The 15,691-nt window shown below is 39.0% G+C and overlaps 1 protein-coding gene across 13 annotated transcripts in view; it reads right to left on the bottom strand.

Annotated features, from left to right (window-relative positions):
- Positions 1-15,691, bottom strand: part of Itsn1 (intersectin 1) — a 168,020-nt gene that overhangs the window by 74,071 nt on the left and 78,258 nt on the right. For 10 of the 13 annotated variants that reach the window (XR_007347748.1, XR_007347749.1, XM_048803614.1 and 7 more), the window contains exons 20-23: positions 15,119-15,133; positions 6,589-6,836; positions 4,569-4,728; positions 381-586 (exon numbers count right to left, since the gene is read on the bottom strand). Coding sequence is in view for 11 of the 13 variants with exons in the window: in XM_048803614.1 (XP_048659571.1) it covers positions 381-586; positions 4,569-4,728; positions 6,589-6,836; positions 15,119-15,133 (629 nt within the window). In the remaining 2 variants the exon portion in view is untranslated. The remainder of the gene's footprint in view (positions 1-380; positions 587-4,568; positions 4,729-6,588; positions 6,837-15,118; positions 15,134-15,691) is intronic. The other 3 variants (XM_015478724.2, XM_048803623.1, XM_015478723.2) reach the window with 1 other exon arrangement.

The raw sequence follows: 15,691 nt of genomic DNA, 5'->3' as shown, positions 1-15,691 counted from the left end.
TATATATATATATATATTTGTAGATGGACATAATACTTTTATTTTTTTAATTTATTTTTTATGTGGTGCTGAGGATCGAACCTCGTGCCTCACACGTGCGAGGCAAGCGCTCTATCACTGAGCCACAACCCCAACCCTTGAATTCTTTTTTTGCATAAATTCAAGGAAAACCAGGATGTATAGGCTTCCATGAGGGAAAAAAAAGACCACCTATCTATAAGAGGCTCCCTTTTTATATTCCATATACTCTTTTGTAATTAAAAGATCCAGAAGACAAAATAATCCTGCAATTCCCATCCATGAATCCTAACTAAAGCAAACAATTTTTAATGCCTAATATATATTTTTTCATCAAATAGAAGCAGATAAACACAAAATACCTTGTAGATTTCCTTATGGGCCCTGAAATGAGTTTCACGTAAGACTTGGGGAACCAACCCTTCTGACCTTGAACTTCTCCAAACCACCACATGTCTTGCTGTTCCAGGACGGTGATGACATCATTTTTGTTAAAATTTAAATGGTTGTCTTTTTTGGCTCTCCAAGGATACAGGGCTTGCGCTTGTAGCCCCTCCACCTTTTCACCCTTGTGTAGAACAACATAAAGGACCTCTCATTACATTGTGGCTTGTCATCAGTCAAGGCATGACCCTGGGGCCTCCTCTGTCATAGGCACACACGAGCACACACACAAACAGATGGCACCCTGTATCAGCACAGCATGAGTGGTGGACACCTCACTGTTTCTCAGTAATCATTTATTTCCAAAAGTAGAAGCAAAAACTTGCTGGCCCATTCACAGAGCCATCGTCTGGCAATCTAGAACTTTCTTCTTATTTTTATCTGATATGGTATCTTGCTAAGTTGCCCATGCTCCCCTTGAACTTGGGATCCTCCTGTCTCAGTAGCTGGGATTACAGGTGTGCTCCGATATGCTAGGCTTTAGAACTCTCTACTTAGTAAACCAGGAGGGATGGTTCTCCTGTGACACTTGACTATGTGCCTTCTATATTTTGGTCCTATTTTTCTCTCAAGTTGCCCTGGGCACCTGTCCATTTCCAATATGATTTGGAGTTCTACTAGAGGATTAATGCTGGAACAGAAGTTTGATGAGATTTCATGACATTATTAACTGTATGGAAATGGGGGAAAATGCTGTGTACTGGATTATGCTTGTTTTAGTTCCATTTTAGAGTAACAGGATTTTGTTAGCATAAATTCATTGTAATTACCATTTACTGTCCATCTATATGCAAGGCACTATGGGATTACAAAGAAAAATAATAAAAAACCATCTCTCTGCCTCCCCCAAATAATTTAAGATAAAGTAGTTTATTAACCATAAAGCACTGTAAAAAATGGATAATGTGATATGATTAGCAAGGAACTCACAGTTAATAGGGAAGAAAGAGATAAAAATGACTAAGTATACTCCCTGGCAGGATGAAATACGCTACAAAGAAGTTCCATCTAGTCACTGTGGGAACAGAGAGAAAAGAGGGATGAAGTCTGCCCAAGGGTATCAGGGACAATTTCACAGAGGTGGAGGCATTTGAGCTGGGCCTTGAAGGATGAGAAGGATTTTGGTAGCTAGGGCTGTGGAGGAAGGGCTCTCCAGGCCAAGGGCACAGCACAGGCAAAGGCCTTGAGGTGGCACACTGCATACACTGCAAAGGGTCCCGGAAGAGGAGTGCAATCCAGGGCTCTGTGTAGCCTGGGCTCACGGAGGAGTGTAGGAGGAGATGAGGCTGGAAAGCCAGGTGAGGCACTTATTATCTTCTTCAAAAATAGAACATAAAACCATTATGGTGTCTTAAAACATTTACTAACAAACAGGACAACACCAACTTCCAATCTTCTATGTAAATGGATAGAAACAAAGGAATATACTCAAGGAGAGTTAATTCAGAACCAATTCATGTTTTTGCCTTTGGAAGTTATTTTTATTTTTGCATTGAGATATGATTGTGAGGGCTGGGGATGCAGCTCAGTGGTAGAGCCCTTGCCTAGAATGCACAAGGCCCTGGGTTCCATCCCCAGCACCAATACCCTATAACATTGCCATATATATATATTTTTCCATTTCTGCTCTCAAAACTAAGGTTCCTTTGGATTCCAAACACTCTAGGAACACATATTCTTTACCTTCCATTCTTGCTCTCTGCAGTGACCCTTCTGCCTCAATGTCTCTAATCCACAGCCCTTCTGCCCTGTCAAATCCTTAGCCATTTCCATTGATTTTTCTACCAGGACTGGATCCCAGGGCAAGTCATTTCTCCTGTGTCCTCATAGTACTTCAGAATTTCTCCCCTGAGAAGTTTCCCCTGTGCTTGTCTTCTGGACCTTTTCACATGGATACCCAGTGAGCCCAGCCCCAGTAACTGGGACCCTGCCACTTATTAATTCTGTGATACCTTGGCAAATGTTTTAATTTTTTAAAGCCTCAGTTTCTACATTTATACCACAGAGATGATACTCTCTTTAGAAGGTTGTTAAGAAAGTTCAGTAAGATCTATGCACAGTATTACTGTAACAGTACTAATAGTCACAGCAGGTTTTAGTACTGTTCTTATTCCTACTCTCAAAACTGTGTAGTATTGCTAGAAAAAGCTGAAGCTCTGTGCAATGATCAAGATTCAGGACAAATTCAACCAGCAAGTTCTTTTATTATTATCATTTTTAGTTTTACCTGGGCAATTCTTTATTCTTTTTTTTTTTTTTTTTTTTTGTCAAACTCCTAACCATCTACAGCCTGTAAGCCCTCAGGGCTCCCTCCTCATGAGATGGATGCCATGCGTCTGACCTGAGCTTCCTTCTCCACTATCTTTCCCAATCTCTCTTCATCCTCCTCACCCAGGAGAAAATGAACCCTGTCTTCTTTTTTGTGCATTTAATGCTGGATTCACCTGGCACCAAGCCGACTGACACTTGACTTTTCAATTCCTTTTTCCACTGATGACAGCTGGCTACCTTTCCAATGCCCTCCCTGCATTCTGTACTTCCTCTACTTGTCACAGAGCTGCCTGCTCCCTCACCACTCGTTTCCTCTTTACCCCCTGGTTTGTCTTCCTCTTCCCTAAGTCAGGGGTCTGTTCAGTCAGCACCCAGAGTGGTCTCTTCTGTGCCCTGATCACAGCCATCACCTCCACCTGCCTAAAACAAGTTCCTCCTCCCTGTGGTTTCCCACTGTCACCCACACCACCCCCTGCTCCCGCACCCCTCCTCTGTCACTATCACCATTATCAAGCACAGGACATGTGTCTGATTCTGAGTTGGGTGAGATGGAAAGGAAAGTGACACTATCTGTTCAGAACTCTTTCCCTTCTTTCAGGCCACTTAACACACACATTCTTGGGCACTTTCTATTTCCCCTTATTCTCGAACCTCATACCATTTCCTTAGTTCTGATTATATGATTATATGACAATATATATATTTGTCCTCACAGTACTTCAGAATCTCTCCCCTGAGAAGTTTCCCCTGTGCTTGTCTTCTGAATCTTTTCACATGGAGATATATATATATATATATCTGATCTTTACTCCACCCACCAGATCTATGTTCCACTGGCCTGCTAGACATGACCACCTGGATGTCTTGTTTTCACTAATACCATAACATATCTAAAACTCAACTACTCCCTCCAACTACAAATTGATTTCTTCCTGTCCTCCTCATTTTCCATGAAGGTGGATCTTCTCCACCCAGGGCCCCTTTCCTGCTGGCCCTCCAGGTGTGTGACTCTATCCTTGTGGTTCCCCTCTGCAATCTCTTGCATGCTCTCTTCTCTCTCTACTGGTTCCTCCCAACTTGGTAAATGTGAACGCAGCTGAGTCTAGGCCTCCCTCGCTCACACCTGGGTGCGCCTAACAGGTGTTACTGCCCATTGGTCCTCTGTTCTAATGTCCCTACACCTACCTCTCCAATGAATCTGCCCAGTGCTTGCCTTTGACCTGGGTGTTTCCAGAACAGAAACTATCTATGACCCCCCCTGGTGCCTCCCAGAAGGGCATCTGTTGTTTGGTTTGATTTGATTATTTATAGAAATTTCATTCCTTTAATCCCATTCTGTTATTGTATTGAGCAAAAGAAATAGACTCAGAATAAATACCTTTAACCTTTCAGAAATTATTCTTTCTTAACAGGGCACTTCAGGCTTCCCAATATTCTATCCTGTAACCAGTCTCTTTGCCAATAAATAGCCAGCAGTTTAGCCAAATGGATTAACTCATGATTTTCCTTACACACATTCTGATTCTTTGCCTTAAAGCCTCTCCTTTCAGCATTTCCTGTATGATATGCCTTTTCCTTTGTTTTTAGTAAGCTAGCTCTTACCCATTGGTCAAGATGCAACTCAAATGTCATAAATGAAACCTCTCTGATTAACCCAGGAAGAAGTTTACTTGCACTGAACTCCGATTATTCACAGCATATCTTGGCCTCCTGAACCTGACCCAGCCAGCCAAGAGAGCCCCACACAAGGAAGCTTAATTCTAGGTGACGTCGCCAGCAAGCATCTGCTCATATCTGTACTGCTTAGTCTTCACACCCTCACTGGTTGCCCTTACCTGTCCCAGTACAGGAGATGGGGAGGAGCCAGTGGCCGTGGCTGGAGTAAAGGCTGATCTCTGCCTTAACTGGCCAGCACTGGGTACAGTAAGAGAAGGCTGGGCTGCCCAAGCATCCCAGTTATCCGTTTCTGGTTTCTCGTTTGTGCTGGTGGGCCACCTGGAAGGAAGAGCACAACCCATAAATAGTAAGCACTTTCTAATGCACCAACTTCCCACCCAGAGTGAAATGTAAAAACAAAATATAAAAGAAAAAAATGGCACCCTCTGAGCCCATACACCACAAATTCTGTACTTTTTCTTTTTTTGTGGTAGTGGTGATTGAATCCAGGGCCTCCCACATGCCAAACAAGTGTTCTATTACACATTTCCACCCACAATCCAGTATATTTATGTGGCCTTTGAAAGTTAAGAACAAGGACAGGAAAGAATGCTGGGCACAGGTGTGAGTGAGTCTGTGTTTCACACACTAGCAATGACCCTCAGGCAAATTATTCTATTTTCTCTGAATCTTGATTTCCTCATTGGAACAATACCCTGCCACTCTGGGTTCATTTTGAGGGTTACCTGAAGCATTAGGGAAATACTCTGAATAATAATGACAATCATTACTATTTATAATAACAATAGATGAGATGAAAGAAATCTAGTGCCACATATGAAAACACATCAGCCTGGCAGCCAGAGCTTCCCTGTCCCATCAATTTCATAGGACACACCTGGCTATATGCGTCCACACCACAGTATTTGCACGAGGCATCCTGAGAGTAGCCAGTTGTCTTGGATCTTGGGACAGTTCTAATTTTGTGATTTTATAATTTTAGATAAACACATCTGTGTGAATGCACATCTAAATGGAATTTACGGTTTTCATCTTTATAAAACAAATTTGAAAGTCAGAATAATTTCTTGATTTTTTGGTTTGGAAAACAAGACACTGGTAATCATAGCAGGAAACTCACACACCACATATTTAACAAGGAAGACAGTCACACTGATTTGATCCACAGCAAAAACAAATCCTGGAAAGCATGGTATTAGTCTTCTATTTTAACCAAAGCTTTAGTTTATACACTCTGAACTTTTCCAACAAGATCAAAAGAAAAAGGGAGAGTTTAAACTTAGAAGTTATGCCAAGGGAAGGCTATTGTTTTAAAGCAGAGATTACATGTGGAGGCACCTTTAGATGCAAAAATAAGTGTGAAAAACTTGCTATTCCTTACATCCTTTCCTTCACTTCCTCCTGCACTTGGCCATTATTCTATTTCTGTTTGCTCCATTTGATATTTCCAGAAAAATACCTTGACTCCTTACCTTCAATGTATTTCTACCAAAAGATGATTAGACTTAAAAAGACATTTCAAACACTTCTCACTCAAATCACTGCTACTGGCATGCCAGTATAAAACATTTTTTGACAACTGCACATCTAGGTCACAGCCCTGTAAATGGAGGTCTGGATAGTGGTTTCATCCATCTTTCAAACCTCTGCCTACACACTCTGTGCTTAATGTCATTTTCTGATGACCAAAGACACGCACCTTTTCACACCACTATACATCTGTACAAGACTAATGAAAGCAGAAAGCTCTGGAGGAAGCAGCTTTTTATCCTATTCAAAGCCACATGACTGAATTCAATTCTGTTTCTGCCCAGCAAAAAAGTGCTATTTGCCTGCATGCGGGAAATGACTGAATATTTGCTGACTGACATGGGTGTCAACACAGATTATTAGGAAGCTGTATTTCTCCATTTTTTTTGCTAAGAATGAAAATACAGATAAATTACTGAACAGAACATGATAACTGGCTTTGTTTTGTATGAGGGTAAATCATCATTGGGCAATAGTATCATTTATTTCAGTAAAGAGACAGTTACCCCTACCTTGCTAGCAGACCAGCCAGAGAAGGGAGTCACGCAAATGAGCCAGCTCCCTTACCAAGAGGGATAACTTGGGACTATAAAAACACCTAGGGGAAAGAAAGGTTACTAAATTGAGATTTCAAAAACTGAAACTTACGTAGAGCTGAAGTCAGCCCAGTTGTTGGGGGTTGTGGAGGGCTCAGAAGAGGTCACTGCCAAAGGAGCGGGGGTCTCACGCAGAGCCAGTTTGGGGGCAGGGGCAGATGTTGGATCAGTCACTGGTTTGGCTGGAGCAGGAATCTCATTTTCTGGAATCTTCTCTGCATAGTTTGCAGGGAACCATCCTGTTTTTCCTTTTAATTCTCCTCCAAGCCATCCGGGTTCTCCAGTTTGGCTTTCATCCACCTACAGGGAAGTCACAACATTTAATTTAAATAGAACTAAATCAACCATTGAATATAACACACACCTCACCACAGCCCCAAGTGTTGGCCCTGACTGACACATAGCATTAGAAATTTCTTTATCCTATTCTAAATGTCTGGAAAAGTGGCTCTTCCTCTTTGTACTTTTTAAAAAGCTTCTGTCCTTTTTCTCATAATGGCTGATCCGATAAAGTGCTTGAAGTCCTTAGGCACATAGCTTAAACTCTCAGAGCTATTTTGAATTGGGAAGTATCTCGACAGGCTTCTTCACTCAGGAAGTCAAGTCATTATTAAAAACAACTTGACTTATTTACTATTTAAAGTCAAAAGCAAAGGCTACAATCAATATAAATTTAGTGTTATAAAACCCTTCAATAAGTAGTATTTATTAGCATACGGACAAGGGTAAAAAACACAGCCTTAGCTGCTTTCCCTGAAAGGCAAAGCTGAGTGTTGTGTTTGGCCATTTAAAAGCCCCACAGACACATGGTGAGAAAATTAGGTAAGTGATTATTTGCAGCCACAATCAATTTTATTAAGGCCCTATAATTCTTTGTACACTATGCAGAGAAGATTCCCTGTAATTCTTTAATATTCACAAAAGTGTGTGTGAGAATATAGAATTCTCCTGTGGAAAAATTTCAGAGCCTCTATATTATACCAAATACTTTTTAAAAATATTTATTTTGTAGTTATAGATGATCACAATACCTTTATTTTTATTTTTTTATGTGGTGCTGAGGATTGAACCCGGTGCCTCTGAGCCATGACCCCAGCCCCTACACCAAGTACTGCTTGTATTTTATCTTTGTTCTGATTGAAAAGATCATTCAAAATGGCCCAAATGATTCTACTTATCTTTATAAGTTGCCCCCACAATTTTATGAGCAACAGAATGACTCTGGGGGATAAGTACTTACTGTTACAGAAATGTTTTCATCACTTTAAGTCAAATAAGGGCCTATAGAAGACTTTTGATTTTTATTCCTTCATATATTATCTATGGTTGAAAATACTGAACACTTTATTGGAATGTAAATGTTGCTTTCTAGAAATTTCAGAAAATGAATGGGCAGGTTCTAAACAATATTAATTTGATAAAGTTACCAGTTGTCTAATCCATTCAAGTATTCAGTAAAACACAAGCCAAACATCTGCCTGTACTCAGTGCACAGTGAGCAACAGGATGTAACTATTATTAGCTTATTAGAATAAGCACATGCTTGGGGCAGGGTTGAAGAAAGTGGAATACAAGGCTTAGTACTTAATTCTACTTACCTGCAAGATATTAGCAAGTAGGGAATGCCTCTTGCTATATCACTTTGGGGAACCTTTATAGTCTTAGATAAAAATCAAGGTAAGTGATTATTTGCTTCTTTTTTTATGTAAACTACTTTTTTTTATACCTTTATTCCATTCATTTATTTTTATGTGGTGCTGAGGATCGAATGCAGGATCCCGAGCATGCTAGGCGAGAACTCTACAGCTGAACCACAATCCCAGCCCCTAAAAATCAACTTTTAAAGCTAAAAATTCTCCAAACAACCAAAAAGGAGTTTCCTCAGATCAAGTGCAGTAATTCCAAAGGCTCTAATTTTGCTTTACACTCTGTCACTCTTGATCACACTTCCACAGATGTGAACACATTAGCCCATATTCATTCAACTCCTTTGATGATTTGTTCTCTTTCTGGGCAGCCCCAATTGTTTTTCTAGATGACAACTTAAGATAAATATCTTTTCTACTTAGACCTTCGTTTTGTGCTCAACTCAGATGGCTAGAAGGCTTTCCTTTCTGGTTGATATTTACTGGTGGTATTATGACATACTGCTAATGGCAGCTGCTCTGTACTGGAAACACAGCTGCTTCTAAGTGCATCAAGGCCTCCCCCACTTCTTAGTTGGTTCATCAGCCAAGCTCTGCCCCATTTTGTGACCTAAGGTGATGTCAACAGAAATGAGCTAAGAACTGGAGTCAAATACCTCAAGACTGCAAAATGTAAGGCTGGAAAACAGGGCTCTGCAATTCAACACCTCTTGATTTAAATACTAGTTCTACAATTAACTGGATGACTTTGAGCAAGTTTATTCACTGGGTGCTCAGTTTCTCAATAAAGTGGAGACAATAGCAGTACCTGTTTTACTTGACATCTGATAAATATTTACAACTCTGCTTGGCATATTTTAGTGTTAAATGAATTAATACTAAATGTACATCTTAGTGTTTAATAATAGATTATTTTGAAGCCATTTCTCCTGTTGTCCAGCTCTGCCCTTGAGCTGTGGTTTCCTTTCCAGGGCTTTTGTCCAGTTCTAAAAGCTTAGTATCTACTTAGCTCACTCTAAGCAATCTGTTTGTCTCTACATGGAGTTCTCTGCTCTTCAGGCCTGTCTGGGATCCTGGCATCCCTGGGTTTAACATCTTGCCATGGTCTTCTCCTAGTCAAATTCAGCTGTTTTACCTAGTTATGTCTTATGACTGACTGACTTGTCATCCACTTGAGACCCTGGTATACAGGATATATCTGGTCTTGTTAGGAGATTTTTGAGTGGACATCTGTTACTGGATCTGAAGCCCAGAGGAAATGTTCCATCCTGGCTAGGGGATCTGGCCAAGCATGTCCCTAGACAGAAGGAATGCTGCACTCCTGTATACACTCAGGAGTGGCAGGGAGGGGCTGCTGCAGACTCTTAGTTGTACAAATAAGAGCTTCTCCCATCCCTAAGGACAGTCATGAAATCTTGCTTTTAGCTAAAGAAATTCACTGATCTCAACAATGACCCAAACAATAGCCTCAATTAGTTTGATTTATTCTCACTGGGATCCATTCATTGTAATGATTACATTTTAATTTCAAGGAGTTAAAAATGTACTCTTGGGGATGTGGCTCAAGCGGTAGTGGGCGCCTTGTATGCGCAGGGCGCTGGTTTCATCCTCAGCACCACATAAAATAAAATAAAGATCTTGTGTCCACCGAAAACTGAAAAATAAATATTAAAAAATTCTCTCTTCTCTCTCTCTTTAAAAAAAAATGTACTCTTAATACCTAAATTAAATTAACCACTTAGAAAAAGTATGAAGGTCAACATATAAAAAATGAGAAGTATGTCTTTCTGGATTTAGGAAACTACCCAAAATGCTAATTGAATTTTAGGAAAACACAAGATAATGATAGCCCAAAAGGCTAAGCCCACAAACTTCTCTGTAACATGGTGCTCTAATGTGGACTTTTACATAAAGTATGCTAATCAACTGGTGGCTATAAGAAAAATTTTATTATTAAAAATATAACTTCATTTAAGCAGACCTATTCCAACAACCCAAAGTATTTCAGGGTAATTCTAGTAAAACATCATTGAAGTGAAGTACAAAACTCTTGACATCGCTTACCTTTTGGGGATCATGTTACAGAGCTAGTCTACAAAATGTTAGTAATTACACATTGTATATCAGGGGTAACTGATCCTATAGTCAAATGTCCATAGCAGCTATTTCAGATACAAGTCCATGGGCAAAAGGCTGATAATATCACGCCTCTTCTCTCAATGATTAGATGCTCAATGGCTACAATTTTCATTAGGTAGAATCCCTAAGCCCTCCAACCTTGTCATAAAGGAGGTGCTACAGTGAATCTTGAATAATCCTAAAGGTTCATACTGTAAAGCTTGTTGGCCAGGATGGCACAATTGGGAGATGGCAGAGCCTTTAGCAGGTGAGGGAGGCCTGGGGGGAGGTCTGCAGGTCACTGGGATATGCCTTTAAAGGAGACTGTGGGACCTTCCTCTCTTTTGCTTCTGGTCACGAGGTGACTGGTTTTGGTTTACCACACTCTTACCATGACATACTTCCTTCCCCAGAGCAATGGGGCCAGTTAGACTGAAAACTCAAAGACTATGAGTCAAAATTAATCTTTTCTTTTTATAAGCTAATTATCTCAGGCGTATGTTACAATAATGGAAAGCTGAATGACACAGGAGTTCCTTTTTCCTTCACAGAGCAGGACAGTCAGGGATAGCAAACAGGTTTAAACTGTACTGAATCAGACCAGATGGCTGTGGCTGCCTGTCCTGTGTTGACGAACACAAGGGAAAGCACATTTTATAGATTTGCTGATTTTTAAGTAAAAGGTTTTCCCCAAAATTCTAAGATGAAGATATTAAAATTCTTTTCTAAAGCTCTAACCTGGAAGTCAGCAAACTTTTTCTCTGGTGCAATGACTTGAGTCCGCTGTTGTAGCACAAAAGCTGATGTAGCAACATGTGACTGACTGTATGAGCCTGGCTGTGTTCCAATAAAACTTTTATCACAACACAGGCACTAAATCCATGACTGTAATCCTATGTGCACACTGGTCCCTCAAAACAGTAGTGATATTATGGTCAATTGTTACTAAATAAACTGAACTCAAATGTTAAGTTTATGGAAACCTAAGGAGTGCAGTAGGAAAAAGTACTGTGTTTAAAAAAAAAAAAAATTCTCCGTCCAGAGAAAAGAAGGAAAAAATGAGTTGACTGTTATAGGAGTAACACTAAGACAAACAATTTCTAGAATGAAATGACTGGTTGATGGCTGATAATTGCTAAAGAAGTCCCTTCTTTGAATATTCTTAAGAAGAGGCAGTTTTCCAGAAAGATTTAGGATTAGTCCTAAATCCTGACATGAAAAAGAGATGAGTTTAGATCAGTGGTTCCTGAAACTGACTCCCTAACAGACCAACATGATAATACTAAAACTATATATGGACTAAAAGTTCCCAGAACCTCTGTGGGTGAGCCCAGCAGTTATTTTTCCAAAGCTCCCATAGTAATTTGAATGCACTCAGTCCTACAGAATTCCTAGGCCTAGGATTTAGATGAACAACTTGTATTCTTAAGATAAACCACAATAAAATGGCAGCAAGCAGAGGTCTTCTCATTTCCCATGCACTTTCAATATGTTAGAGAAGTCAAGTTTGATTGATTCGCCCTCCAGATAATATGGGTCCTCCAGGTGAGAAGAGAGGTCATCTATTTTCAAAGTATCTAAGCCTCAGCCATCAAAGGTCAACTTCAACTAGGACACCTCCATTAAAAAGTCTTTCCTGAGCACAGAGGTTCACACTCAGTCCTTTCCTATTTTAAACTGGGACCAGGATTAACAAGTATTCATCAAGAAGTGGCTATTCCCTGAAGACCTTAAAAGAGCGTACTATAGGGATACTGCTACATCGATGTTCATAGCAGCACAATAAACAATAGCTAGACTGTGGAACCAACCTAGATGCCCTTCAATAGATGAATGGATAAAAAAAATGTGGCATTTATACACAATGGAGTATTACTCTGCACTAAAAAAAATGACAAAATCATGGAATTTGCAGGGAAATGGATGGCACTAGAGTAGATTATGCTAAGTGAAGCTAGCCAATCCCTAAAAAACAAATGCCAAATGTCATCTTTGATATAAGGAGAGCAACTAAGAACAGAATAGGGAGGAAGAGCATGAGAAGAAGATCACCATTAAACAGGGTCGAGAGCGGGGAGGGAAAGAGAGAGAGAAGGGAAATTGCATGGTAAAGGAAGGAGACCCTCATTGTTATACAAAATTACATATAAGAGGAAGTGAGGGGAAAGGGGAAAAAAAAACAAGAGAGAGAAATGAAGTACAGTAGATGGGGTAGAGAGAGAAGATGGGAGGGGAGGGGAGGGGAGGGGGGGGATAGTAGAGGATAGGAAAGGCAGCAGAATACAACAGACACTAGTATGGCAGTATGTAAAAAAGTGGATGTGGAACCAATGTGAATCTGCAATATGTATACGGGGTAAAATTGGGAGTTCATAATCTGCTTGAATCAAATGTATGAAATATGATATGTCAAGAGCTTTGTAATGTTTTGAACAACTAATAATTAAAAAAAAGAGAGAGAAAAAAAAGAAGTGGCTTTTTTCATGAGTTTCTCCTAATCTTTTTTAGAAAATGGCAGACACCATTCTTTGCATCATCAACAACATTTAGAATAGGACTCTATATATTTCATTAAATTTTTGTTAACCATGAAAAATTCGTTTTTGGAAAAAAATGGTCTGATAATCAAGTTTTCTAAAAGCAAAATATTTTAAAACTTCCCCCCTTTGAAACTTCTAAAATCTAACATGTATAGTTATCTCTATATGTTATGTTAGCTATATATACTTTCAAAGAAGTTGAAAAATCTGAGTGAGTATCTCATGATTACTATGCCCACAAAAGTACAAGTGATCTCTGTGTTACTGAACCAGGGGAGACCAACAGTCATTTTCTACTACATATTTTCACGTTCATGTTTCTCAACTGCAAACCTCATGAAATTTGAAAAAAAGGAAAAAAAAAAACCCACCTTTTAATCACATATTAGCTTTCATCTTATTTTGCACCAGTTGCTATTCTCATAAAACCAATATGGTTGAATGGCACTTGGCACATTTCTAGTGCACTGCGTAGTACAAACTAAGACACTCTAGCCTTTTCGCAAGCTGCTAAATTAAAATAAATTATGGTAAATTACATGTTTTATTACAAACTTAGTATGTTTAAGATAAAGGAACACCATGAGTCCCCAGGTAGATATTTTCTGTTATATTTGTCCTTAAAGTTAAGATTTATTTTTGGTGTGTTAGTAAAAATTACAAGTGGGATACATTTGTAAATATGAATACAGTGCAGAAGTACATAAGATTAAACATGAAAGCTTCCTCTTTACTCTCTAGTGGTAACTACTGCTAACAGTTTTATATATACGTTTTAAGACTGTTAATTATGCATATATAAACATTCACACATATATACATACATAAAATAAATACATAAAAGTGTGTGTATGTATGTATGTATGTACATACGTACATACTGGGGATTGAAATCAGGTGTGCTTTACCGCTAATTTTTTAAATATTGAGACAGTGTCTTACTAAGTTGCTTAGATTGCTAAATTGCTGACAGTGGTCTTGAACTTGAGATATTCTTGCCTCAGCCTCCCCAGTCACTGAGATTACAGATATGTGCTACCATGCCTGGCTTACATTTTTATTTTTAATCAGAACATTATTATACTACACATATTGTTTCTGTTTTCCTTAATGGAGAACCAATTTGTATATGTAGACCTATATAATTTTTAAAACACATTGTATTGCTTAGCTGCATCACATTTTATTTACACTATTCCTTTACTGGGTTGTTTCCTTTCTTTAATTATTGCTTTTACCAACAATGCTGCAGTGAACATCCCTGTACACACACATATTTTGTGAATGTGCCTCAAAAATATCTAAAAAAGAAAGAAAAACAGAATTTCTGGGTTAAGAGGAATGAGAAATTTCAATTTGAATAGGTATTGCCTCACTGTTTTCAAATGGCTGACAATGATTTGTATCATATCTACTTTCCCACACTATTGTCAAAACTATGTATTATCAAACTTTAATTTACTCATTTGATAGAAGAACAGTGTTTTTACTTTTTAAGTTACATTTTCCTGACTGACTATGAAGTTAAGTATCTTTTCATATACCCTTTTTTGTGGTACTGAACCCAGGCTGCTCTATCACTGACCTACATTCTCCAGCCCCCTTTTTATTGTTTGAGACAGGGTCTTGCTAAGTTGCTGAGGCTGATCTTGAATTTGTAATCGTCCTGCTTCAATCTCCCAAATCTCTGTGATTACAGGCATGGCCACGCACCTGCTCGTGTACTTCCTGATCATTTTTCTTCACCCACTGATGTCCCTTTCTACCCTCTGCTGGCTTATCAAGGACTTATGGGTCTTTTTCATAGTAACTATTTGTAGCTTTTATGTAATTTGAACATACATAGCTCTTTTGAAATTTTTATATTTGTGTATTATAAAATTGTTCATTTTTGCCTTAAGGGTTCCTAGTGGCTTAGGAAGACTTGTCTTATCAGGAAATTACTCTAATATTCTCTCTTAAAAAAGTTCCTGAATTTTATCTTTTAAGTTTGACCTCTTTGAAACCTTTTTTGTCCATCAACTACAATGGAGACATGCTAATGCAGGAGCCTTCAAGTTAGTCCTGAAATGGAACCCAGCAAATGAAAACTCAGCACACAAACTCAGACGATTAACACCTTTCTTTTCTTTTTAAGCACAACCTACTACACAAACTCAAACATTTTTACTGCCACGACAACATCCAGAGATATGTGCACTTACACAAAATTAAAGTGATTTAAAAGAACAAAACACTGAATAAGATGCAGACTTCCTGACAGTTAGGCAGCACTTACCCATTCCCCTTTAACCTCCACCAGGAAAGCAAAGGTTTGAAAGCAAGGCAAAATACATGTTTAATGAAATGTCTTATTCTTACAGCATATCTAAACTCATTATCTAATCAAGCTGGGGGTCAACTAAGTCAATTCAAGAAAAGAATTTAGAATTGTGGAAACAGGACTAGGTTGAATATGTTCCTGAAAAAGAGCAATACCTTCTCATTAAGATACAGACCACCTGTAACATTCCATATCCTAGATGAAAAATGTTCGTCTCAATTCTTTTCTTTTTTGTGGTACTGAGGACTGAACCCAAGGGGTGCTTTACCACTGAGCTACATCCCCTGACCTTTTGGAGATAGGGTCTCCCAAAGTTGCCTAGAACTGGTCTTAAACTTGTGATCCTCCTGCCTCAGCCTCCCAAGTAGTTAGGATTATATATGTGGCCACCATGCCTGCCCTATTTGTCTCAGTTTTTAACTTACATAGTTCTTTTTTTTTTAAATTTTTTTTTTAGTTGTAGACGGACACACTATCTTTGTTTATTAGTTTATTTTTATGTGGTGCTGAGGATGAACCCAGTGCCTC

The sequence above is a fragment of the Marmota marmota genome, unplaced genomic scaffold, assembly GCF_001458135.2.
Source record: "Marmota marmota marmota unplaced genomic scaffold, marMar, whole genome shotgun sequence".
NCBI classification, from domain to species: Eukaryota; Metazoa; Chordata; class Mammalia; order Rodentia; family Sciuridae; genus Marmota; species Marmota marmota.
Note: the sequence above shows the minus strand (reverse complement) of the source record. Positions and strands in the feature narration are given on the sequence as shown.